This window comes from Catharus ustulatus, chromosome 3 (assembly GCF_009819885.2).
Source record: "Catharus ustulatus isolate bCatUst1 chromosome 3, bCatUst1.pri.v2, whole genome shotgun sequence".
In the NCBI taxonomy this organism is placed as follows: domain Eukaryota; kingdom Metazoa; phylum Chordata; class Aves; order Passeriformes; family Turdidae; genus Catharus; species Catharus ustulatus.
The window spans coordinates 1,036,510-1,063,618 of record NC_046223.1 but is presented as its reverse complement, the minus strand read 5'-3'; the positions used below and the strand labels follow the sequence as shown (position 1 = coordinate 1,063,618).

At 43.6% G+C, this 27,109-nt stretch overlaps 1 protein-coding gene across 5 annotated transcripts in view; it reads right to left on the bottom strand.

Annotated features, from left to right (window-relative positions):
- Nucleotides 1-22,955, bottom strand: part of EML6 (EMAP like 6) — an 85,453-nt gene extending 62,498 nt beyond the window's left edge. For 4 of the 5 annotated variants that reach the window (XM_033054150.2, XM_033054154.2, XM_033054152.2 and 1 more), the window contains exons 1-2: nt 22,560-22,955; nt 1,772-1,931 (exon numbers count right to left, since the gene is read on the bottom strand). In XM_033054150.2, coding sequence (XP_032910041.1) covers nt 1,772-1,931; nt 22,560-22,756 — 357 coding nt within the window. In that variant the 5' untranslated portion in view covers nt 22,757-22,955. The remainder of the gene's footprint in view (nt 1-1,771; nt 1,932-22,559) is intronic. The other variant, XM_033054153.2, reaches the window with a different exon arrangement.
- Between the last annotated feature and the right edge of the window lie 4,154 nt (nt 22,956-27,109).

Sequence of the window (27,109 nt, the reverse complement as noted above, 5' to 3'; positions counted from 1 at the left end):
ACCCAGCAGGAAAATTCCCCCACTTTCATCCCAAAGGAAGTTTCTGACTCAAGGAGAGCAGGTTAAGTGGGCTCAGAGAAAGGTGTGGGGGCCCTGTGTGAGACCCCACACATGGGGCAGCACTTGCAGAGGAGCTGAGTTGAATCCAGAGATCCATCTGGGAATGCAGCAGTCACCTGGGCTTTGCCTCTGTCTAACTTTGATTAGGAAGTGTGCAGCTGGCAGAGCCAGCAGTGAAAAGAATACAGTTGTTATTGCAGCTGTACCATCCCTGATTGCTGCACTGAGTTGTGTTTTGGGCTGAATATACATCTCCCCTGGATTCTGACAACCTTTGCACATAAAAGAAGGAAAGTTTTGCACTGGGAGGTGCAAGCAGTGTCTGCAGAGCCTGTTCTGCACTGTCACAGACACCAGCTCCCTTGGGAATGCTGACTAAAGAAAGCAGAACTGCCAGCAGCTCTGAGCTCCAAATACCCACAGATTTCCTCCCATGCCCTTTAATTCTGGCTCAGCACAGCAGCTTCTCCTGCAAAGCCAGGAAGGGCAGTAAAAAGCCAAGATGCATTATCCATATTCATGTTCTCCAGATAGAAAAGTGTTCAATGCAAATTTTTATTTCCAGAATAAACTGCAACTTCTCCAGCACTTCCAGAAAGGGAATTACCACAGTTCTGCAAGGTCAACATGGCAGCGAGTTTGGGGTTTAATTACAGCAAGCACTCATCAGGGTCTTCATGAAGTCCTCCACCTCAAACACTCCCCAGGCTCACAAGTCTTCATTCCCATGAGGTGCTCAAACAGCTTTTAAAAAAAGGTTTAACCACCAGTCTTACTGAAGTTAAAAATGAGGGGAAAAAAATGAAAAACATTTATTTCTGAATGAACAGTATCTTAAAATACATTACACCATTAGAAACTTTGTTCTGTTGATCTGAGGGTTTTCTTGGTTTTGGTATCAGCTAATCTAAGCATTCCTAAAAATACTTTAGCAAGTATTACATCAGGAAACTCATCAGGACATAAATGCCACCAATAATGACAAAACTGCACACCAGATATTTATTTATAAAGCTCTGTGAAATATTTCCCAGGTATATGTGAACTTTAGGGCTATTTGCCTAAAGCTTTTAACACTGCCCAAGAGAAAAAAAAAAATCATTGCGTTTAGCTGGGCCAGCCCACCATTCAGTTATATTTTAAATTTTGTTTCAAGATACCATCTAGACTAACCACATTGTAGAAAGCCACACTGTGTGTCCTAATGCCATAATTCAATTAAATTGCCAGTGCACCCCAGCCAAGAGACTCTCCCAGCAGTGAGATTAGTGCAGTCCTTGTGCCAGAAAAGCTGCAGGGTTCTGAGGGCTTTGCCAGGAACTGATTTCTTTGGACAGCAGGTGACAACAATGAGGTGAAGCCACTGCAGTTAAATTATAGACAGGCATTTCTGCTCTGGATACCTGTCCAACACCCAAACATTCCTGCTCTGCACACCTGTCCCACACCCAGGTGTCCCTGCTCTGCACACCCAGGTGTCCCTGCTCTGCACACCTGTCCCACTCGGATGCCAGGTTGTGATCTCCACCCCAAAAGCACCCCCTGTACAAGGCTGCCTTTGTCCCCCTCCTCCTCCCACCATTACAATGACAATACACAGCACGGCCTGGCCATCACAGCCGCACTGTAGCAGGAGCTGCAGCCCTGGAGCTGCAGGAGCACAAACCCCGAGGTTTGCTCAGCTCAGAGCCACGGGAGGAGCTGTACTGACCTGGCCGTCCGAGTCGAAGGCCAGGCAGGCCACGCCGTGCGTGTGCGCATCCTTCAGGACAGACACGGTCTGGACGCGGAACGAGTCCCAGATGCAGATGTAGGGATCCTTCCCCACCTGCCCCGTGGCCACCAGCGTTTTATCCGGGTGCACTGCCAGGCTGCAAACAACACTGCGAGTTAGGACACACCTCGGGAATGAGCACAGCAGCTGTCCTCAAACTCAGTCCATTACAGATTTACTGAAAGTGTTTTGCTGAGACTGACACGGTGAGTGTAGAATGCAATTTGTCATCTAGTAACATTTTAACTAGAGAAAGGAAAAGCATAACCAGAGAATTTTTAAATACTTTTGATTGATAAGTTGATTGAATACAGTCTTTCACAAGTTTATAATGGATGATTTTCTAATTATTCCTCTTTTGCACATCAGCTCAAATATCCTGAAATACGGACCAGAGACTGAATAATGGATATTGTTCACTATGAGAAATACATCTCTCATCTTTAAATGTTTAAACATAGCAATCTCAGGAGAGACACAAATTAATTGTTTCACCAGAATCAAACCACATATTTCTCTTCACAACCCTTCAGATATGAAAATAAAACAAAACCTCTCCGTAAAGTCATATGAATACAAAGGCAGTTTTACACAGTTACCCAGGAAACAAACTGGAACAATGGCTGAATATGAGAGGTACACACAGAATAAGGAAAAACATCCCATTAAAAAACTGGCACTCACCAGGTGCCTGAGCTGAATACTTCTGCCATCCCAGAAACACAAAACTAATTATTAAGGAAAGTTTCATAAACATATGCATTTCATGGAAAAAGTACAATTTTAGCACAATTCAACTGTTTTCTCTCCCCTGCCCATTCCTCCTTTCCTCCCCAGGCTCGAGTTGTACATTATATTTTGTGTCAGCTAATTCACACCTATACAGGCAATAAAAGTGACACCACAAACTTAAGGTGTGATAGCTGTAACTGAGTTAGAATACTTTTCTTCCAGAACCAGAAGGAAAGGATTAATTGGGCTAAGCTCCCTCAGTGCTGCAGCAGAATTTAATTACACGTGCCACCATTTAGCACAGAGCAGTTCTCACACACCAGAGCCTCCTCCTGGGTTAAGAGCAGGAACACACTTCCTAAACATCAGCATGTCTGTACTCAATGTCTCTGGTATTTGTTTTATCCTTTTTGATGCACCAAGTCAGCCAGTGGGGGAACTAAAATTAGGGAATAATATCAATTTTTGGCACCTAAATTAGCAGTCTGATTTCCCAGCCCTGCTGAGGACATTCATCTCCTGCCACCAGCCTTTCCAATGCACTCCCCCTGCCCACGTTCAGTCTGGCTGTTAGATAACCAAGAGATTATTTTTGGCAGGCAGAGCAGTGGGTTAGAGGAAGGAAATGAAGCCAAATTTCAAGAAGAGCTCTTGCTGACTGTTTATTACCTGTATAAGTCTGATGTGTGTTGAGCTATAAAAACTCTAAGTGTACCTATACAATATCTCTTTCTCAGAGGTCATGTGTTGTCCTTAGGGTGTAAGATTTCCATGCCCTTCCCTGCCTCCTTAAATGGGTATCAACTTCACTGGCTGTGTTTTGAGCTGTACAGATGCATCTTCTAAGCAAGCATCCCATAACTGGACCGTGTGTAATGACACCACATTGCTATTTGCACCACTGGAGAACTCTGAAACACTGTTATGTTGCACAGAAATATGATTAGAAGTGACAAGGCATTCAAACAACAGCAATTTATGGCACAGAAAACACATCATCACAGGATTAATTCCTGTTCCTTCTACAGGGAGTACAAGATGTGAGCAGGGTGGGCAGAAGAAATTTCCCAAGCAAATTTGTCTCTGTTTTCCAGGTTTGAGGGAAAAGGACATGAAATCCCTCTTGCTAAGGAGCTGGGATGCAAACAAGGGATGAAAGCAGCAGCTGCTGCTGTTGGTGCAGCCACTTCCCCACACAACAAGAACTTCTCTGTGGGAACAGCAACAGGAGCAGCTGCACACACAGGGAAAGGGCCAGAGACCAACTTGGGGAGAGCCCATTCCCTTCCTGCCAGGGAGGGCAAGGAAAGCAATGGCACTCCTGGCACTTGTGCCAATTCCAAACCACTCTGATGTGTCTGCAAAAAGCCTCTTTAATCCAAGTGCCTCCAAAGGCATTCCTCAGACAAACACTCCACTCAGGATGGAGCAGTAAAGCTCAGGTAATATTTTAACATTAATAAAAAGCTCTCTTAGGAAGAATGTTTCCTTTTCCTTCCCTTCAAAGGCCAACAAGCCTGGATGTAAGCATCCAAGGCTGGAAGCGTGTTAATTCAGGATAATTAAAGATGCCAGACACGTGTTTCAGCAGGGTCTGATGAAATGCTCTATAAAAGTCATTAGTGGATCCATCTGGTCTGGGGGCCTTGCCAGATGGGAAACTCATATCATACTACCTCCACAGTTTCTCTTGCAATAATATTCCTGCTCCAAGATTATTTTTCAATAACACATTAGAATGCCAGTGGACTAAAAGTATTTGTTTTTTGCCTACACTGTATTTCTGTTTTTATTGCTTTTCTGTAACAGGTTCCACACACTTGTAAACAGAGTACAGATCTGAAGTTCCAAGACACAAAAAGTAGAAAAGTTTAGATGTGGCTCAAGCCCCAAAAGCAGTGACAGAGAAGGTGGAGGTGCTCTTTTCACATGGATGCACAGGGAGAGGACAAAGGCAGGAGTTGCTTTGTGGGAAACATTCTTCACTAGAGAAAATAAAGATCAGGATAGCTGCCTAGAAAAGTGGTAGAATTCCCCTGACTGCAAACAGCTCAGGACTTAATTGGCTTGACAGGACCCCAAATAACCAAATCTAAGGCTGTGCTCTCAAAGGAGAGTTGGACTGGATGATCTCTGGAGGCCCCTTAGAAATCAGAGTTTTCCATGGCTCCAAATACTGAAATACATCAAGAAAGTCTGAAGTAATCAAAGTAAAAATGCATTTTGGCTCACAGCAGTTAACTTGCATTAGATAATTGCTCCCTGATGCAGCAAAAAGCAAGCACTTCTGTTATCTTGAATACAGGCACACAGAATTGATGGAGACCTTGAAATGGGTGTATCAGATGAGAGAGGTTTAAATCTCACTACTATGGGCCTTTTAAATCTATCACTGCACTATCCTGTTTATCAGATAAGCAAAACACTTTTTCACTGCAGCAGCAAAAAACCAAACATTTGCTTTTGTAGTTTTGGTGCATAATTTATGTTTTCTATTTCAAATGCCATATTAACTTCAATCTTTTTATAACCATCCTATCAACAATTCACTGTTCATACAAACCAAAGCTGGTTTCCAGAACATCCCACCTGACAAAAAAGAAACTGCTTTTTGAGAATGAAACAAACACCTGCAGTTCTGAATGAAATCACTGTCTCAGGTGGACTGCCACCAGCTCTTAAAATACAATTCATCCTCAGTGCTGGGATGTTTTGCACTTTAAAGCAGTGTGCAAATTTGATGTTAATCTAAAACAACTCCCGATGGTTAGACACTGATCAGTTAATCTCTACTCCAAATCCTTCCAGTCTTAAATTTGGAATAACATTTCCTGGTTAGACAAACCTTTACAGAATTCTGCAGTTTTCTGTAACAGTGTTAGATCATGTTAATTGAGACCTGGGGAGAGGCAGATACTGTCTGCACTCTATCAACTCTCTTCTGGAAGTCTCTTTTCACAATGAAAGAATTGGTATTTGTCAAAAACCATCTACAAACCCCACAGTTTAGCAGAACAGAGAACACAGCAGGTCTTTATTCAGAATTTAGGTCAAACTTATGAAGTACTCAGGGCAATGACTCTGCTACACTTGAACAATGGACATATTAGACAACAACAATTTTTCTTAGGATTCTTTCTCTATAGGAAAAAACTCTCCAAAAAAACAGTATTGCCAAGAAGGTCCAAGCCTGTCCCAAAATAGCCACAATGTGCCAGCAGGTATTTTCTCCTGGCAGGACACTTGAGGCTCCTGGCAGGCCAGCAGCTCATGGGCACACCAGGGAGCTTCTGCATTTTACTGCTCACACAGTGCTAAGGACAGAGCTGTCCTCACATGGCAGCAGAGAACACAAACTCACTCAGCAATTCCATTTCACAGAGCAAAATGAGCTTCCTTCCTCAGCTGGGGGTCAAAAGGGAACTCACTGTACAGACAGGGCTATTTCAGCAGCAAAGTAAGGCAGGATTGCAGCCTGATCCCTGTTTCTGAACACAACACAAAACACCATCAAGCCCCACTGAAAGGAATAATGGAACAAAGACCAGCAGTTAAATGGAAGCAAATGCAGGGGCCTTCAGGAGCAAGGGAATATCAGAAAAGGAAGAGGAACAAGGTTAACAACAAAACAACCTGCACAAACCTCTCCAGTTCTGTAAAAATGAGAGAGCATTGAGAAGAAAACTGCAGGAATCTGACAGGCTAATCCTCCATCTAATCTCCCCCCAGATGAGTTCTGAAACACCAACACAACCATGTTTTGAGGAAAATCCAGCCCTTAATAACACAGGAGACTGCTGCTCGTGCACATCACAGCTCCCAACCTTTGGCTCCTCCAGAACAAGCCCGAGGCTCACTAAGCAATTTTATTTATTTAACCAGTTTGTAGAGCAGGGAAGCTTTGGGAGGGCACTGCAGGCATGTGGACCATGTGGGAGAACAGAAAGGGCAGATCTGCTAGCCCTGAGACACAGAGACTGTGTGCACATATTTGCATGTACAATACAGCTGATACACACACTCATACAAGTAAATTGCTTTTTTTACACATCATATAGCTCTAATGATACTTTTAGATACATCAAATATTGCCACATGCTTCTTGCAAACAACTCAAGTACAGAGCATATTTATCCTGACAAAATTAAAACATAAATGTTAGTAAAAATCCTGCAATGGCAACATTTTAATTTACTGGTGTGATTGCTATATGGCAATATCTCGTTTATATAGACAGAGAACAAGATTTGTGTACAGAATGATGGTTGTGAAAAGATGATTTAGGCATTTTTAGGTGCAAGCTCTCACTAGCTGTTCCACTGCTGGTTCTCCCCTCCGTGTCCCTGTGTAGAAGTTATAACCATTCCTGCCACTCTTTACCCTGGGAGAACTTGTGCCAGTGTTTGCTATTCGAGCCCATGGAATTATTCTACCACATGTCAATAAGATTTGTTCAGCTGCCCAAGGACTCAAGACAGATCAGGTCCAAAAGGCCTAAGTATGGCACAACATGGAATTTCTCATGGTACCATGGAGCTACAGAGGGATCAGAGTGAGGCCACATTCAAAAAGTAAATGGTTTTTGAACACGTGATTGAAATTTCCCCAAGAACAGAAGGTGAAAGAGAAAAAAAACCCAAATCCCTTAAATTGTAATGCTTCGAGCAAAAGCATTCTACACTTTAATTAAGACCAGCTCTGATTTCCTCTCACATGCATTTGTACCCAGAGAAACACTGGGCAGATTCCTACATGCAAAGGGAACAGCACCACAGCACAGTCCTGTAGCATGGGGGCTCCTCCACACACGTGGCTGCAGCTCTCTAATGATTTATTTCCTTGGACAAGTTCATTTTATGGATAACTCGTGGGTATTCTGCAGTTCTTGAGCTTCTCCCAGTGAAAAGCAATCCTAGGAGATTTTATCCAAAGCTCACATTACGACACTGAAAACTGAACAACTCTGATGTCCTCACAAAATGTGGGTTTTAAGGAACAAGTGATCAGGAAAACACCCAGTATTTCTAGTGAGCCACACTAGCCCACAGAGGCTCTGCTGTGTAACTCTGAAATTCAACCACCATATCCCAGTTTTCCCATTGAGTCTAACAGAATTTGCATTCATGATCCTGAACCAAACACTCCTTTTGATGGCCAAAACTGCCATCACATAAATAAATACCCAAAGCAGATACACGACACCCTTCTCGATATCAGCACTGTGATTTGATGTAATCAGTAAAAAGGATCTGAAACTATCAGTTGTAAAGGAAAATCTGCTAGAATTGGGGAGTAAAAAAAGAGGGTTGGGAAGGAGCAAGAACTGTACTCAGTTCAGCACTGTATTTGCCCCTACCCTATTCTATGCTCATGATACCTTATGGACAATGTGACATTCTGTAACAAAATACACAATAAACCAGCAAGTACATATTGGTCTGTGAGGCTTAGACAAAAACAAAAATGCTATCAGAGATTTCTGCACACATGGAAAGCTAATGAAACACTGCTGTAAATCCAATACTGCTCAACAGGAACCACCAAACCTTTGTGCTCATCTGGTATAAGGAATATGAACACTCTGATAGAAAAATGTAAAATTCATACATCAGATAAAGCCTGAAAGTGAAGAAATCACTGTCACATGTTGGAGCCTCCTCTATCTCCTGCGTTCACCTTGCTCCAGCCTCACTGTGGAAGCAGCAGAACCAAAAGCAACCCAGAGCAGGCACACAAACCACGTAGAGCTGCTGGCAATCCAACCCTTCACTTTTCCCATTTCATCCCGCCCCAGGGCTGATACAACTGCAACAGCCTGGGTGTGGCTGTGCCTTCCCCCAAGGCAGAGCTGTGATGACAATTAAGGCAAAGACGAAGCTGGCAGCTCTACTGCTGGTGGTCACAGGGCACTAATTAAGAGCCCACATGCACTGATTGATGATTGCCCCGTGCTCGGCAGCACAGCAGGAGGTGCTCCCGGGGGATCCTCCTGTTCCCTCCAGGGGCTGACTCAGGCACAAGCACTTCGGCACCTCCTGGATCTATTCTGCTTTTTGTAGAGCCAACAGTCAGCACTGAATGGGGGTAACACTACACAGATCACAGCCCGAATCAAAACATTTGCAGGGAAGCGGGAAAATGGGAAGAAAATTTTGGAAACAGGACAGACAAAAGACAGAGCTGACAAAAAGAGGAATCATGGGGGAGCTGCAAAATGAATATAGAAGATGTGATAAAAATAACCTGAAAGCTCAGAGAACAGCCAAGGAGAAATGGGAAATACTGCAGAGAACAAGGAAAAAAAACCCAGCCGTTGTCACAACTTTCCTGGATCACTCCCACTTTCCTTTTTAGTTTAAGGGATTTCATCTCATTCTGTTTAAAATCCCCAGGTATATTCATGTCTACAACAAATTGTGTGGTCTAACATACTCCCAGGCTGCTGTTAAAAAATTCACACTGGGATAATAATACTGTCTGCATAGGTTTGCCCTTACCTGATTATCAGCAATTAGGATTTTAAGGCTAGGGAAAGTGCTCAGCTGCACCCGATTTGAGGGTTACACCTGCATCCTATTTGGGCCTTCTTCTCATGGCTGTCCTGCCCTACAACATTAAAAATTTGGCACTTCAATGGCTGGAAGAAAAGGGAGGGTTTGATTCCATAAGAGAGCAAACCAACACACACTGAGGTGCATTTCACAGTGCAGAGCAAATAGGAGCCGTATATAAGATCAGAATGGGTCTGCTCTCTGAACTCCCAGTCACAATGGATCAGCAGCAAAGTCATGAATTACCACTTCTGTGAACACCCCTGCCAGGCTTCTACAACTCTGCTTCACCAGTTAATTGTACAGAACAAAATTCTAAATGCTACTCCCAAAAACTCAAACAATGTTTAGAACAAATACTTACTATAAACCCATTTTCCTTTCTTCTTACAATTCAGACAAGAAAGGTTTCTCTACACAAAACAGTTTTATTTTTATGAGAAGACCACTTAACTAAAATAAGTGTGACTTTTGTTATCTTGCTTTACACTGTTTGGCACAATCTGAATATTCTAAGTATTAAGTGTCTCTTTTGTGTGAGACAGATTAAACAAAACCTCTGTTGAACTTCTCAGATAACAGAAATTCCCTGGCTTTCCAGAGCCTATTCCAATCATTAAACAGAAAGCAGCTAAATACCATTGCTTTTAGAGCCAACACACAGAACAAATAAAGACTAAAACCAGCACCTTGATTTCCCCACACTCTGCTGATGACAGAGTTACACAGACCATGGCAAAACCAACAAACACCAAGAGCACACCAGTGCTCTGCACACAAAACCCGGACAGATAATCAGGAAAACACCAAAGCAACGCTCTCAGAATTTAATGCTGATTAGAATTTCTGCATTCCCGTTTAGCCTTCTCTCCTTTCCACCACAGGCTTTGCCAGCACGGTGTTTTTGTTATTTGGTTGTTTAAAGAAATGAAAAAAGGACTCACCAAGGCTCTGAAGTTTAAGAAGTGAACCTTTTCTAGAAGCTGCTGCCTTGCACTGGCCCAGGTTTGTTACAAGCAAGGGCGTGGCAGGGGACTCTCATTGCTCACGGCTTGGTTTAGTTCAGTTGTTTTATTACACTCAGGTGGCAGACATCAGACAGTGCTCACAGGCCACAGCTGGTTTTTAGCAGAACAGGAGTTAATACTCAAGTCCACATCCAAGGACTTTTTCTCAGTGGGATCTCCATGTCTAACACAGGGATGTTACACAAACATCTCGTGGATCTGAGCTGTTTGCTTGGCTCAGTGGAGATTTCTGAATGTCTAGAGAAGGGGAGCTCATTTTGAAGCTTTATGCTGGAAGGAAATCCTTATTAGTCACAAGAAAGCAAAGGATCCATTTTAATGGGAGCTTGGCTCATGGCACTGCCTGCAGATGTTGGAAATGTGTCCAGAACTCAGCTGCTCACACTGCAGTGCATTTTGCTCCACTTGTGAAAATACACCTCAATACTCTCAACTCACATCTTAGAAAAATCAGTCAAGACACATCTTCCAACACTCAGCACACACAAATATTGTTGAGTTGATCTTTACAGGAATTACTAAAATAGCAGGGAACTTGTTCCCCTTTGTGTAAAACCCCAAAAATCTGTGAATTAAAGAAGCTGCACCTGTATCTAGTGAAAGGCAGAAATTCACCTTGCTCATTTTTAGAAATTAATTGTATATAGAAATTATAATCAGGAAAAGGATTTACTTTATTTGTGTGTGTGTGTGTGTTTCTTGGCTCATTGATTATTTTTATGTGTAAAACAATAGTTCTGTGATGCTTAATCATCAAATCAGCTTTGTGCAGTCAATTAAAATGTTTCAATTGTTCCACTTTTAATTTCTTTTTCATCCTTAGTATTTTCCTGTGATGTTATTGAATATTTCCTGTAATTCGTGTATTGCCATGTTTTGTAAGTACTTTATCTGCTTTTATTTAAAAAATGGAGAAAAGAAGGGAAATCCTTTATTAGTTACTTGTAAAATAAAGCTTATCCAGTCTGGAGGGCCATGAGAAAGTCCATTTTACTATTCCATCAATCCACTGTCTAATGAAGTAAAAGAAAGAAGCAGCTTCAAATGTAAACATTAATAATAATTACACAAGGCAAAGTAAAATACTCCTTTGCCTTCTGGAATCTCACAAGGGCTGTGAAGCTCTAAAGATGTTTTTTTCCAGACTCGTGGATATGAGCAGAGTTTTCACATGAGAAGCTGTAACTCACCAGCACTACAAAACCAATTCACTTTTTATAGAAAATCTTACTGCAGAGAGTCCAACCACCAGGAGTTAATACCAACAGGCCAAGTGCATCAGACATCCCCTGTCTCTGCTACAGCTACTGGGCTTTCCCCAGAGTGCTCTCCACAACCCTCATGTCTTAAGTGCATATTAAAATGAATACAATAAAAAACAAAAAACAATAAATTCAGCTAACTCAGGTTACTGCCTCCCAGGGTCTGTGGGACACACTTCAGGGTATTGCTGGTAGAAAAATTAAAACTGAAAAGCGGTTCCTGAGCTGATTGGGGGACTCAGATCTTTTGTTGTGCTCCCAATACAGGCAAACAGCTCAAATGGGAAGCAGACTTCATTTGGTAATGCTGTCTTGGAGGAATTCCCAGCCTTGCCAGAGAAGGAAGAATAAAACTGAGAGGAGAGTTCCACGGCAGTGGTACCTGAGTCTGCTGCTTTAAATTTTCTATATTACAGTCTGCAGCACTGACACACTTGCAGCTCAGCTGAAAATACAGCTGTCAGTATTTTCTGATCAGATTTGTATTTCTGAAAGCAGAAGATTAATAGAGATGACTGATGTGGGATGCATTATCCACATTCTGCTCTCTCTTGCAAAAATATCAGACGAGTTGAGAAACAACCAGAATTTTAATGCATGGTAATTTGAGCCATGCATTTTGCATACATTTGCTTTTATTTTTGTATTCTGCAGGCAGCTGGAATAAGTAAAAATAGATCTGTAATCATCTCAGAATTAGAAAAAGAAATTGAAAGCCAAAGCTTTATTCTATATTCATTATTTAAATATTAAAATAGTAGAATTATGTATTTTGGCTTTCATGATCTCATAACAAAGCCATAGACATATTTAGAAATGTTTGCACTTTTACTTTGGAAGTGAAATCCATAACCTGATTGGAACACACCTTAAAAAACATTGTTTTGTTTAACGTGGTATTGGATAATAGTAACTATTTCATTTAATTAGAAAATGACTGAAATGATTGCACTTCAGTGTGATAACTTTCAAGTTATCATATTTGGCTGGAAATAGGGCTCACTGGGCAGGGTTTTGAACTTCTCTAAACTATCCAGGTCCAACAGGATGTCCCCCTTAGCAGTGTTTCACAACCCCCAGGTACAGCTCCAAACCCCCATAGAAGCTAAAACAGATTACCATCTATTTTCCAAGAATTCCTCATTTTAAAAGCTCCTCCACTTCCAGATGCAGGATCTGTAAGCAGTACACACATTTATTTGAGTGCCAGTTCCTCTCAGGCAGGTGGAAATGGCTTGTTCCATGGAAAAGTTGGTCCCTCTTAGGTTTCAGGGGAGTGTTTTGGGAACAGCCCAGCCCCTACTGGTGAATTGAATTGCCCTCAACCACTCAACATAAATATGGATTTTTTCACAGAAGGGTGAGAATGGAACAAGCAAACAAACTAAAAAGGATGCAGGAACAGAATGAAGAGGAACTAGGACAGCAAGGAAAGTTCCCATATATTAGTCTGAGAAGGTCTCAGAGTTAGAGAGACTGAGGCAGCCTCAGGGGGGTGACTGTGGGGTCAGGATGAAGAGCAGATTCCAGCAGCTGAGTGGGAGTTTAATTGATAACTCTGAAGTCATCTCCCTGAAGGCTGCTGAGGAGCACTCATCTTTATTCACTCTGGCAGCTGGGCCTTCTTGTTACAACAATGTAAGAAATAAAAATAAAATAAATTTAGGAAAAAAGGAAAAAAAAATAAATCAAGCGAAGCATAATCTAAAATATAAATGAGGATTCCAATTAAGAAAAATAAAGTTTCTGTTCAGAATGTATGAGATGCTGCCAAATTTTTCTATGAACCAAATTGCTCAGGGCTTTTACTGGTTTCTGAAGGAACTGATGAAAAGCACATGCTCACATTTTCAAGGTGAGATGGGTGCCATGTGCTGGCATGCTGTAAAACAGCCAGCTCTGGAAGCCCCAGGTCCATGAGCAATCCAGGAATGGAACACAAGAACTCCTCCATGGCAGGAGTTCCACTGGAACTTCCCCATTTGGGGAGGTTCATGCCAGAGGTACCAGAGAAGCAGTTCCACCTCACTGAGTGCAGGGAGCCAGGAGGAAAACTGCAATCCAGCATGTTGGGAACAGTATGCTAACATTCCCACAGCAGTAACCAGTGCAGGACATAACTGGAAATGACATTTGGAATGCCACAGTCTGTCTTCAGCAGAGAGAAATGAAGAGCTAAAAATCCCCAGGACCTCCTGAGCAGAATGCAATGTCTGATGCCTTAAATTCGTGCTGACATACAGTGAAGCTCTTCTGTTTTAACATATTTGGGCATGTTGTCCTAAAGCCACAGCCCAAGCCCCAGAGAACAAACCATGGTTGTGGCAATTGCTTTTTTTGGTGACTTTCATCATTTTTTTTTCCTTTTTAAAATTTCTGTCACATACTAGAGGGAAAAACCCCTCCTGTCACAAAGCAATAGATTTCTTTTTTTCACTGGAAACATTTCCTAGGAGCCTAAATTTCTGGCAGCACTCAGAAAAAGCTTAGATGTGCCAATACTGAAGAACTCTACCTAGTCCCAGCTCCTTATCAATTCCAGGTTTAAGTGCAGTCCCTTCATAAATGGAGTGATAGGACACCACTCCCCACTGCTTCCTCCAGCACAGAAAAGAGGGAAGTGAAAGGGGTGTGATGACATTTAGTCAACAATTTATTTGAAAGCCAGAAATATCAAATGTTTCTGTTTCTGCATTATATGATAATATTGTGTATGTACATATACACACTATTTATATGTATCTGTGTGTGTACATGTGTTTAAAATCCCAGAACACAGTCCTGGCAATGGCTGAGGTGGATCACAGAAACTCCAGCTCTGTTGAGAGCAGCCTGTGACAGCTGCACATGTTCAGTTTTGGGGGGCTCAGGCTGATAAAACTGTTATATCTGATAGGGAGGAAGAAATCACAAAAAAATGTGTGCAGTGCACTAAACTGTCAACCTGTATAAAGTAACTCCTACCAAACTGAATGACAAGGTAAAAGAACATTTGCCCCGGCAGATTTTCACAGGTTGAAAATTAAAAATAACAGATACCACAGGGAAAATGTGAAATGCAATCCACAGTCAAATAACTATTGAGTACAGCAAGAAACAGGGCATTCTGAAGAGCTGACTTATTTACCAGCAGTTGAAACACAGAATACATGGTTATTCCTAATTTAAATTATCTTATAACCCTTCACCAGGTCTAACAGGCAACCAAATCACAATGATGAAGTTACACTGATGTAGACACAAGTGCCAAAATATTCCTTGCTCAGACCAGTGCTTGCTGCTTTCTCAGCTGCCTTACAGGAAAACCATCTCACATAAGGCCTGCTCTCAGAGAACAAGACTCCCTGTTCAGATTTACAATCTTCTTAAAATAGGCATTTACAAAAATAAATAGCTGTCACCCATGCAGATCTAAGATTTCCTCACATGCCTAGTCACACTCGTGTATCCAGGCTCTGGGAAGTTCAAGATCCACAGCCTGGCTCCCATCAAAGCACACAAACAAGCCCTGGAAACTCAAGTATTTTCTAGAAATTGTAGGCATGGGAGATGAGTTTACTTCCAAGCTTTTAAGATGATCCACCTGTGTAGCAGAGCAATTCATATGTTCTCACAGAAGGCAGTGCCCACGGAGCCATCTCCATGGCTGGAAAGCAAAGTATGGCTGTGCTAACTCCACAGAAAGGGGGAGAAACAGCAAAAAGTGAGGACAGAGGCTGGGAAGGGAGAAGGTTCAGAACCTCTATTTGGGGTTATTTTAAGCAACAAACCTGGTAGGGTTTGAGGAAAGCTGCCCTGGCAGGTGGCAGAAGCTCAGGTCCTGACCCTGAGGTCTCAAGTTGCTCCAGACAGGGGAAAGAAGTCACACAAATGCCCACAAAGCACACCCAAATCCCACCCAACAGAAACTTGTCATGTTTGTGGGACAGCTCCACAGTCACTTCAAAATGAACTCTTATCAAAAGTAAATACAGCAAGTTTCACATAGAAAGTTATGCCATGTTGTTAAATTAAGGTTCTCCATAAGTAAACCTTTGAGTGTTAAATTTCTGAGGAAGCATTCACCAACCTTCCTGTTCCTCTGAAACACTCATCAGACATTTTGAACTTCAGCTTATCTGTCCTTCCACAGAACCAGCTGCACTAGGCACCCTCAGAATAAAGGACCCTGCCTATTATTCAAAACATCTTTTAATGCAATGTAAAATTATTAATTATCCAACCAGTTATTCATTTTACCTGTGTTTTAATGGATGTGCAGCCAGCCACAGACTCAAACAGGAAAGAGCAGGTGAAGTTATGACACCACCAAAATCATGACATGTTGTATTTAAGGGAGATTACTACCTCCAAAGAATTCCTTTCAAACTTCTGTTTTGTGAGACTAACACCAGGAGTTATATAAACAAACAGGGACTTGTGCCTTTCTATGTATGTTTTTATGTAAGCACTGTGACTCATTTTCTTGCCTATTACTATTATTCCTCTCTTCTCTTGGTTTCTTAGCCAACTCTTCAGAGCAGAGATTGGGAACCTGAGTTGTGCTTTCAGTGAAACCTGGCAGAGCTGGGCTCACCAGAGCCCTTTTTGCTGTATTTTAGGCTCAGTGCTGCAGTGGAGGCTGGAGAGTTTTGTGCCATTATGTAAGTGCCTGGCAGCGTGTAGCTTCAGGCAGTTATAATCTGGTTTACTGCTTGTCATTTGCTGATACTTGGGGTTTTTCTCTAGCTTATGGTATTGGGGATGTTACCAGGGAGAGAGCAGGGGAGGGAGCAGGGGATGGGCTGTGCCCATCTCGGAGCACGGAGGATGGGCTGTGTCTGCACTCTGCTCGTTCTGCAAACAAAGCTAACATTGTATTTTTCATTTTGTATTTTATTTCTCTCTCCGTGAAATCAATCTCCTTAAGGGAGAAAAAAAAATTAAACCTGAAAATCTGCTGGAAGCCGTGGGAAAACTAAATCTGAAAATAAAATTAACCAAAAAGAGGAAGCCCTACGCTCTTGGCTAATTCTATTTCAAAGGAAGAAATTACTTTCTATCTATTTTCTTAAGATTGCAATTATTTATAAAATTGCTTTTTTCCCAGAACTATTACTGTTCTTCCAAGGAGGACCTGAATTTATGAAAAGTGATTTTAAAAAGGCTATAAGGATAACTTTAAAGGCTAAAAGAAGAATTTTGAATAATCTGAACTGCCCTTGTCAGAGAGGAGATAAGACAGAAGAGAGATGAGCCTAAAACAGATGTGCAGATTCCTTTAAAAAGTTTTCTTCCTCCACTTAATGGAAGAGAAATAATGGGAATCAACTCTCTTCATTTATTCTTGGCCACAGGTGAGAGCAGAGGGACACAGGTGAGAGCAGAGGGACACAGGTGCCAGCAGAGGGACACAGGTGCCAGCAGGAATCAGGAACACAACTGTATATTATAAACTTGTTTTACAGCCATTAAGAAAGAGCAGTTTCACAGAGCAGCATCTCATTTTTTTTTAATAAATAATTTCTGCTACTGCTAAAATCTCATTTAACTGCAGCCACACTCGTGCATGTTCAGCACTGGTGTGACCAGGGCCAGAGAGCAGGTCCCAGGGGTGCCAGCTCTGATCTGCTGCCAGAGGCAAGCCACAGAGAGAGCTCAGCTTTGACCTAATCACAGATTCCAGCACTGGCAGAAGCCAAAAGGTCCTGTAAGTACCTTACCAATAGTGCTCACCCACTGGAAAGATGAAAGGAAAAATTAAAGACGTTTCCATTTGACACTTTTTCTGGTCAGACAGCAGCTGGCTGTGGCTGAGCTCCAGTTAAGGAGCTCAGGATGCAGAGCAGGAGGCATGGTCTGCCTAGCCAGGGTGAAAGCAAAAGGGCTCCAGCCTTGACTGCAAGCAAAAAACTGAGGGTGCATTTTATTGCCTTTTTTTACTGCAGTTCATTTCTAAATAAACACCATCTCTTAAATAAACCCCAGAAAATTCTTCTTCAAAGGCACAGCTCATCTTGCCCAGAACTCTTACTCTGCAATTAATATTTGCAAGTGGTAGGTTACTGCCACAGTAAATGACACTTGCAATATTTATCTGTGCATATGGAAGGCAGTTTCTGAGGATGAGGAAGCAGATGTTTGGCATGAAGAGATGCCCAGTTTTCATGTGGAGGCATCAATATTTGCATGCCTACATACAAACTGCAGTGCCAGTCAGCAATCTTCATGTAGGGTTATGCCTTGAATATTCAAATCTGCTAAAATAGTGGAGGCACTCAGAATTCCCTATAAAAAATCCAGTAAAATCTGTTGTAACCAGGGTGTTAGGCAGCCAAAATAACAGGGTTGCTGTATCTCTCTGAGAGCAGCCTTTATTTTATGTTCTGTTTTAGTTAGCACCATTTGAGTGTATTTCCAATCCCTCACAAAGAAAGAACAGGCTTCACCCCCAGAAGTTCCAGCAGGAAGGTGAAGCACACCAAGGCTCATTGTGCTGCTGCAATGATGAAGAAGTTTGACATAGACACACACTCAGCCTTAAATTCAGGCATCCCTGCAGCTGCAGAGGTCTGCTCCCAGACCTTTACAAACAAATTTCAACAAAATTAAATTCCACATTGGACACCCAGTGCAGACAAATGTTCCTGGGGCAGAAATGCACCTCATGAAAAGCAAGCTGATGTTCCAAAGAATAATCTTTAGGTGGGATTTTTGCTCTTTACCAAGGTTCCCAAAAACTTGAGCAGTTGGCAAGTCAGCAGAAGATCTTTTTACAGACCTCAATCCCCTCCTGCTTCCACACAGAAGCATTCCAATACTTGGAGTTCAATTTTTTTTTTTTTTAATTTGAAATTAAGTTAACTCATATGAAAACATTTTCTGTGAGAGTGATTACACACTCTTTATCTTACCATCATGACTTCTGGCCATCTGAAATCAAGCTGAAATAAAACAAGTTTAAAAATTGCAGAGACTTAACACATAAAAATGTAAAATAATATATTTAAAAATTAGGTTTAGACTGCTCTGGTTAAAGGCAGTGGTTAAATGATGACCATTTGCATCAACATACAGTGACAAATGCCTGCTGAGTTTCTCTGCACTTTTAGCTGGTCTAAGAATTTCTAAATCACTTTCAGTAAGATACTGTAACTGTACATTCAGCACATCTGATGCATTAGTACAGATATTTAAGAAACCAATCCATAGCAGCTCACACCCTGACAAAGACTTCAAATCTTTAGGCAAAAGAGGCCCCTGGACCTTCATGGAATAAACAGCATTTTCTGCAGGTTTTCCAGCATTGAAAGCAAAGGAAGCAACAGGCTGATCAGAGGAGTTTTAATGGGGAATTATTTAACTTGCTGCCTCAAAACCATTCCCAAAACCCTGCTTCACCCCAGGTGTGCCATGTCTGCCGAGTTTGGATGGACACACTGGTGTAGCATCCACATAAGAAACAGGGCTGGAGTTTGTGGTGTTGGGAATGTCTCCTGTGCTCTCTGAATCTCAGCAGATCCCTTCAAATAAGCATAACCCTATGAACAGAAATATTCTGGCACATAATTTAAAATAACAAATATTAAAGTGCAGTTTATATCTTCTGTCTCTGAGGTTTTGATTTGCACAGCTCTGCCATCAGTTTCCTAATTCCAAAATAATATTTCCTGTGGTCAGCAACACACAGCATTGCTGGAAGCACATGACTCCTTTTTTCCCCCCACATCCTGACACATCTCCTGTCTCCTGAAACGACCCTTGGAGAGCAAGGCAGGCCTCCAGTGGCTCCTGCAGCCCAGCAAATCCCATCCCCCTGGCACAGGCAGGTTTTAATCTCAATCTGTCAGCACAGGGGCAGCCCCCAGCGCGCTCAGAGCAGTATTCTGATAAATCCGAGGCTGCTGGTGCGCTGTGAGCAGCCTTACATAAACAACAGCTCTGGAATCCATGGATAACAGGAGGGCTTTGCAGGTGCGACAGGGACCTGGCAGAGGGAGCAGGCTTGCTGCCTCTCCAGAGACTGGCACTCAGGCAGCCAGGATACAAAACTAACACACAAAATAGCAGATCACAAAGAAACCAGGGTGTGTAACAATGTAACATATTCAGCACAACTGTTCAATGTTGCCGAAATTCTTGGAGCCCAAAACCGGGCAGAAATAACACTACACCAGAGGAAAAATTTCTCAGGGTTAGGAATCTCTGTTAACAAATGACTTCTGCAGAAAAAGATAAAATCAGTTGTGTTTTAAGTGATAGTGAGAAGTATCTCAGCCGGTTATATCTTTATTTTTGCTGTTTGCTGTGGCTTTTACATGCACCAATTGCAGTAAAATTATGGGAAAGAATTGTCTCCATTCCATGCTTAATTGAGAGAAAACCAAGGATTGATCTCACTGATCACTGTCCTGCATGTAATGCACAAAGTAAGAAAACCTGTAATTCTGAAAGTTTTCAGTTACTGTCAAAGCTAATGCCCCGGAGGTTAGTCACGAACTCCTCTGCAAAGCAGGGCTCACTAAAGGTTAAATCAGTGATTCAGGACCTCATCTCCTCCTGAAGCTGAAGGAGGAAGGGCTGGAAGCACAGCACCTGGTGGTGGCTTCACACAGAAAGCAGGACAGGTCTGAGCTCCCTTGTTCCTGCTCACAGCTCCGACCTTATTAGCTGAGTGCAGAACATCCAGTTCTTGTACGGGCAGAACTCACCTTTAAATGTGAATCTTGGAAGAAATGGCATTTCTCCAGTACAATACCATTTAGTCCAAACTGAATTATGTACAGCTGCATTGTTTTGATGCAGAGCAAGAGACAGAGCTATTAATCTTGGAGAACATATTGAACATACACACCTGCCCTTTTCTCCAAGGACAAATATCCCCTTTCACGGCTTCAATAAACACTTCAAGGTAACACATGGTATTACTTCTGAGAATCGTGGGTTTCTCATCTCTTTTTTTCAACAAAAGCACAAGAAAATTCACAGAAGGAGGTAACAGCAGTCCTTGGAAGCAGATCTTCCCACCTGAAGGTCTCGCAGTCTCAGTGATTCACAGCATTTCCCAAAGTTTTCTTTCCTAAACAGTGTTCCAAGCCTCTTTAGGAATCACAACCTGTTGGACTGCAAATGCACACCCTGGTCTCAAGCAAGTAAATCCCAACAAACCCAAAAAACTGGATAAGTACATTCACCCCATCCATCTCAAATGGATGAGAGCTGTAGAGCTTAAAATGTGAGAATTCAATTTATTTTATTTAATATTGATTAATTTATTGGTGATATCAGCAATGACCACACAAGGCATCATCTACTTTCAGTGGTGAGATATTAATTACATCAGCCATGGTGCAAACAACAGAATATTCCAGCAGCTTCCTGGATATCCTGTCCTTCCTTAAACCCCACATGCTGACAGTTCTTGGCTGCTAAGAGGTGATAGAAACTGTTGCTTGGCTTCTGCTCCCAAATGTTTCATCCTGTGTGGAAACTACAGTTTTCCACCAGCATTCTGATGGTGTTGCAGATCAGAAACAAACCCCATCCTTCCAAAGCATGAGTTGGACATTCAGCCAGTCCCTCAAGACACAGCTACTTTAACACATGGCTCTAGTTTCCTTTAAAGAGCACAACAGGAAGAAGCAGTGTCCAAGTGTGAGACATTCATTCTTTCTATCCCAGCTGTACCTTCCAAACAAGACACTGCCAAAAGCAGACTCCTGATGTGACAGGTCTTGATGTAAAGGGTGCAGAACCTGTACAATGCATTTGGTTTGGGGAGGGAGGTGCTGTCATTTTAATAATGATTCAAACATAAGCACAGAAGTACACACCTCTCTGCATGGATTATGCTTCCTATTCCAAAGAGTATCACATTTTATGTGCATACAACAAGCAAAACTTTTAATTTCATGATCCTGCAGATGCCCCTAAAATACTGATTCCTCTCTGAGCAGCCCAGTGTCTATTTTCAGCAGCCTTTTGGAGCTGATAATACCTTAGGAACCAAAATAAACTCTGATGCACATGCACTGTACTTGATGAGATGCTGCTGCTGCTTTAACACATCTTAGAGAGGGGGAGAAGGATGCTACGAGGATACACAGCAGCCAAAAGCTCTTCCTGGGAAAAGTGGATGGCTTTCTTCAAACGAGGATTTCAATTGTGTGGTTTGGTTACAGAATGTCAAAACTGTGGCTTCAGCAGATGCTTCCACGGCACTCCCACACCATGAGTCACCTGGGACTGTTCTGGTTTCACATCATCCAGGAAACGCTTCATTCATGCCGAATTGGGTGAACAGGGAGGGCAGCAGATAGCTGTGCTCAGAGGAGTGGCATCACCAGGCAACATCCTTCGTGAGGATATTCTAGGCTCACATTTCTCTCATCAAGTAGTAGCTACATTAATGTTCTGTTTTACTGATGTAAATCTCTGTACTCTGGACAGATTTTTTTAAAGACTACCTTGGGTGCTGTAACTGCATTTTTTATTTTGTGAGGTGCGGGAAAAAAAATCAGAATTTTTGTAGGACAAAAACATCAACTAAATCCACTTCTCAGACAGAATTTGAGAGAAAGAAATGATCTGGACAGATGAGGAGCAAGACCTGTCCTTTGTAGCCATCTTGCACCAGATGCTTGGGATTTTTTTGCCTGGAGTGCAAGCAGCTGAACTTGATTGAGATTTACATTTTCTGGCCGATATTAAAACCCGATTAGTTTGAGCTACGTGTCAGATTTATGGCACTCTCGTGCTGGGGTTTGCTGAGAGCGAGGAGAGCTACACTTGCCTTCTGTACGAGGTCAGAATCGAAGCGCTGGGGTCCCAGCTCTGGAAACACCAAGGCACTGGAGCCACGATTTTGCAGCACTGTTGCACTGAGATCTTCCCAGCGCTGAAATGAAGGGCTTTGCTTTTGGTGCAGTGCAATAGAAAAACTTAACCTTCCCTCCCTTATTATTGCAACATTTCAGGCTTTGCTAGGGAATAATGATAATCAACAGCACCGAGAGACCGAGCTCTCGCAGAGACAAATCTGAGCTGCTCTAAAACGGCAGGTACAAGCCGAGCTGGAAGAGACGAGGAGGGGGTATTTCTTCCAGCACTACATTCTCCTCCCTTCCCTTTAAACCCCACCCCACCCCACCACCAGAGAAGTCAGCCCCCTTACCTGATAATATCATCGTTGTGCCCGAGGAAGAATTTCTGGCTGTGCTCCCTGGTGTTGTAAACCACGCCGACTCCAGCCACGAAGTACACCACCTCTTTCCCTGCCGTGTAGTACAGGTTGTTGCGGCACTGGTGGCCCCGGTATCCGTACACCCACTCCAGCCGGAGCTGGCAGCGCGGAGCCGTCCGATCCGCCATGATAACCAGCCCCCTGCCCACCGGCACACACAGCCAGCGCCGGCCCGCCTTCCCCCGCCGCTCTCTCCCCTTGCCAACGGCGGCGATCCCCGCCCGCCTGCCGGAGCCTCAGGTGTCCCTTCCGCGCGGGGATGGGGCTGGGGATGGGGACGGGGATGGGGATGGGCAGCGCATCCGCGGATCCGGGATGCCGCCGCCGCCGCCGCGCTACCGCCGCGCCGCCACCATCATCTGCTGCCGCCGCTGCCCAGGGCGAGCCGCCGCCGCTCCGTGACCCGGGCAACTTCTCGGGGCCACGAAAACACACCTACACAGGCGGCAGAGCCGGCTTTTTCCCTGCCCGAAGGCAAAGTAACTTCTGTGCGTCACCAGCACCACCTGCCAAAGTGTCCCCGCTGCGTCTCCCGCGTTGCACCTTCTTGGCTTCCTGCACGAAGCTTCCTGGGCGCTCCTCTTCCTAACATAGCTACGGGGCTGGAAGAGAGGAAAACACAAAAGCCGTGCGCTAGAACCGCAGAGGGCACGTGTGTTTAAAATGCAAAGGGACTGCCGGGACCGGGGAGCTCTGCTTGGCTGGGGAGCTCCTGTTCCATGAGGGGAGCTTTGCTTGGATGAGGGGAGCTCTGCTTGGATGGGGAGCTCTGCCTGGATGGGGAGCTCTCATTCCATGAGGGGAGCTCTGCCTGGATAAGGGCAGCTCTGCCTGGATCAGGGGAGCACTACCTGGATGAGGGGAGCTCTGCCTGGATCAGGGGAGCTCTCCTTGGAGTTCTTGTTTGAGGAGCTGTTCTTGGATGTGTGGTCGCTCTGAGTGGTCTGGGGGGCTCCCGAGGCTTTTTAGCAGAGCTCCGAGTCCTCATACAAATCCTCTCTTTCAATATCATCTCATATATAACATCCAGCATAAATACGGGAATATTATCCCGCCTTGCCTCACCCGCAGCAACCCAAAACTCTCTTCTTTTGGAGTCTATAGCAAGTATGTAATTAAGACAATCTTATTTTCCCGTTTTCAATCACAGAATACTCCAAATCACCATGAGACAGAGGGGACCGTGACTTTTTCTTTTCTTTTTTTTTTTTTTTCCTTTTTTTTTTCTCTCCCCACTGTCATCCTTTGGAATGACATTATAAGGACTGCATCTCCTCTCTTGCCTTCAGCTTTTCCTAAAGCAGAATTCATATGACCATCATCGGCTGCGTGTAACCCAGCCCTCCAGAAACTGACTCCGGAAGGCCACAGCCGCAGGGAGGAGGATGCAGAGGAGCAGGACCAAACACCCATTCACGGTGCACAGCGCCAGACGGACGGCAAGAGGGAATCCCAAGGCTGACGACCCCTGTACCTTCTCCCCACACAACACCGAGCTGAAGAGCGGCGTGCCGGCCCCGCTCGCACTCCAGGACACGGCAGCGGGACACCCGCTCTCGGGGAATGCGAGCCCCAGAGTCTCAGGAGCCGCCTCCGGCAGCAGGGCCGGCCCCGGGAGCGAGGGCCGGCGGAGCCCTCACGATGCCGGCCCTGAGGCGGGGCCGCCCTCACGGGCCCTTCCCGCGCTCCGCCTGAGGGGCCCGGCCCTGAGGGCACCGCGGAGAGGCCCGGGCCCGCCCCGCCAGGCGAGCCAGATTTAGAGCAAAAAAACCAAAAAAACAACATCTTTCTGTTTTCCCCAGTTAAGCAAAAAAACCCCCCATCTTTCTGCTTTCCCCAGTGTGTAATGGTCCTCAAAAGTCTTGCAAAATACAACCAAATTCGCGCTCACTGTTTTTATCTCCTTCCCCAGCAGCCGCTCGCCACAAGCGCCTTGTTTTATCACAGAATCGAGGAAGATGTTGAGTTGGGAAGGATCAGGCAGTCCAGGTGCTGGCCCTGCACAGAGCTCCCAACAATCCCACCCTGTGCATCCCTGAGGGCAGTATCCAAGCTCCTGGAGCTCTGGCCCAGCCTCGGGGCCGTGCCCGCTCCCTGGGCAGTGCCCGACATTTCTGAGAGAAGAACCTTTCCCAAAATCCAACCTAACTCTACCCAGCCCCAGCCGTGCCCTCGGGTCCTGTCCTGGCCACGGGAGTGAAGAGATCCATCCAGCTCCTGCACTGCCCCTCTGGAATTTTTGATCCTTTCCCACCGTGGTATTATTCCATGGAATAACTTCCATGTGATCACAGCTTTTTTTTTTTTTTTTCTTTTTTTTTTTTTTTTTAATGATCTAATTTACATAATAAAAATAATCAATATGACAGGCAGGCTCTTCACTTGTCCAAATGGGACAAATAAAATCTAGTTTCAGCCTCTGCCGCCATGGCTGTCACTTCTCTGTGAGAACTTTGTGTTTAACCATTTAACCCTTTAGGAAAAAATTATATCCTGCGTTTTGGGAAAAAAATGTACAAATTATTACCATTATTTTAGCAATTAAGTACACTAGTCATGAACAAACACCCCATAAAAACCTCAAAGAAAAACCTTACACGTGGAGAAATACAAGATCAGTTTCATTCTTTTTTTTTCTATAATCTGTACTCTCAAGAATTTGATACATTTTTGATGGTGATTGAATTAATTAAATTAATTAAGTGTGAGGTTTTGTGCTTGAGGTTTTTGTTTCCCAATTAAAAAAAAAATACTTTCCTATTAGGAGCTGTCATGTGGCTGAGAATGTTCCTCAGTGCTGCAGCCTGCTGTTCACTGTCAGCACAATGTAAATGTAAATATCTTGGATGTTCTCATGGACTGGTTTTGGGTATTAATTCAAGGTACTGGAGCCCTCAGCATCACAAAGAGAATGGAAGGAGCAGCACAAACCAAAATAAAGTGTAAACCTAAGATAAAAAAGGGCATTTCTATTTTAAAAAGAGTAGTCTGAATATACTTCCAATTTCACATAACTGTAAAAATGAATGTTTTAAAATGTACTGAAGAATTTAATTAAAAGAGACATAAAAATTGCCAACAGCAGCAGCATTTTTCCTCCTCATTGTGCCAAGGAGCCCATTGGCCAGGAATACATATTCAGTGACTTTACTATATTTTATTTTTTTCAATATGAGATGTAAAAACCAACTTAGCATCTTGGATGAGTAGTACCTGAGTTACATTCCCCACTCTGCTAAATTTAGGGACCATTTGCTGCTGCTGTTGGGTTTTTTTGAGGGCTTTGGGGTTGGTTTTTCAGGGTTTGTTGTTTTTTATTTGTCTGTTTGCTTTTTGGTTTTGGTTTTTTGGGTTTTTTTTGTTTGGTTTGCTTCTTTAAAGCAAGCCTTGCACAGAAGGTGCCAGACAGCACTACATCTCAAATGAACTCCAATCCTCTGTGATACATCCTGCCCGCTCTGTACATATCCAAGAGCTGTGATTAACAATGAACACTGAGGTTTTCCCTCTCAGAAACATCTGTGTTATGTCCTAGATCTCTGCTCCACAAAATAGCCTTTATAGCTCATATTTTTATGGATGAATGTACAGCAGATGCACAGAGATGGCATATTAATTGGTATTTCAAAATTGGTACCTCTTATTTGAGCTGCAAATGCTTTTTAAAATTATATAAAATCCCTAAGGACTCAGGGGAAGGATTAGAAGCAGGAGCTGTGATCTAGTTCTGTTTGTTTGTTGCCTGGCATTACATTAATCCAATCCTGACTGATGCCTCTCAGTGATTTTACAATTTAACTACAAAACCATAACATGGGAATTGGGTCTAAGCTATTATTCCTTGTGGGCAGAAATACTCATTTGCATTAATGAAACGCTCGGATCCGGCCAGAAACAGCGTTAGGAAAAAACGAGAGAAGAAAAAATGGAGCCTCTGGTTTGGAGAGACCTGGCAGAGTGGGCTCGTTCCAGAAGCAGCCTGGAGGGAAAGTCCTGCCCAGCCATGGCAGGTTGGTTCTGCTGCTGTCCCAGAGCTGTGCAGGAGCAGCAGATGGATCAAACCCAGCCATCACAGACCCCACAGACTCCACAGCCAGACCCCCTCTCTCACGGGATCCCTGCGGGCTGCCTTTCTGCCATCTCTTCATGGAACCCCAGTGCCCAAGTTAAAACCACTGCAGAAAGCTCAATCTTCCCATAGAACCTCCTTTTCCCTGCCACAGCGAGGCTGCTGGAGTTCCTCACCTTCCATATCCTGGCTGCCATTCTTGACTCAACATCCCTCCTACGATAATTCCGCTGAGACGTGTCTAAATCCTGCCACGAGTTTACATAACTGCTTAGAAATGTGACTTTGTGTGTGAGGAGAACTTTGATCCGAGCTCTCCGTCCTCTCGAGCGCTCCAATAACCTCCGGTGATGGAGCCGCTCACATCTCCCTGGATGCAGTGACCTCTGATGGACGGTGCCGGCACTCTGTG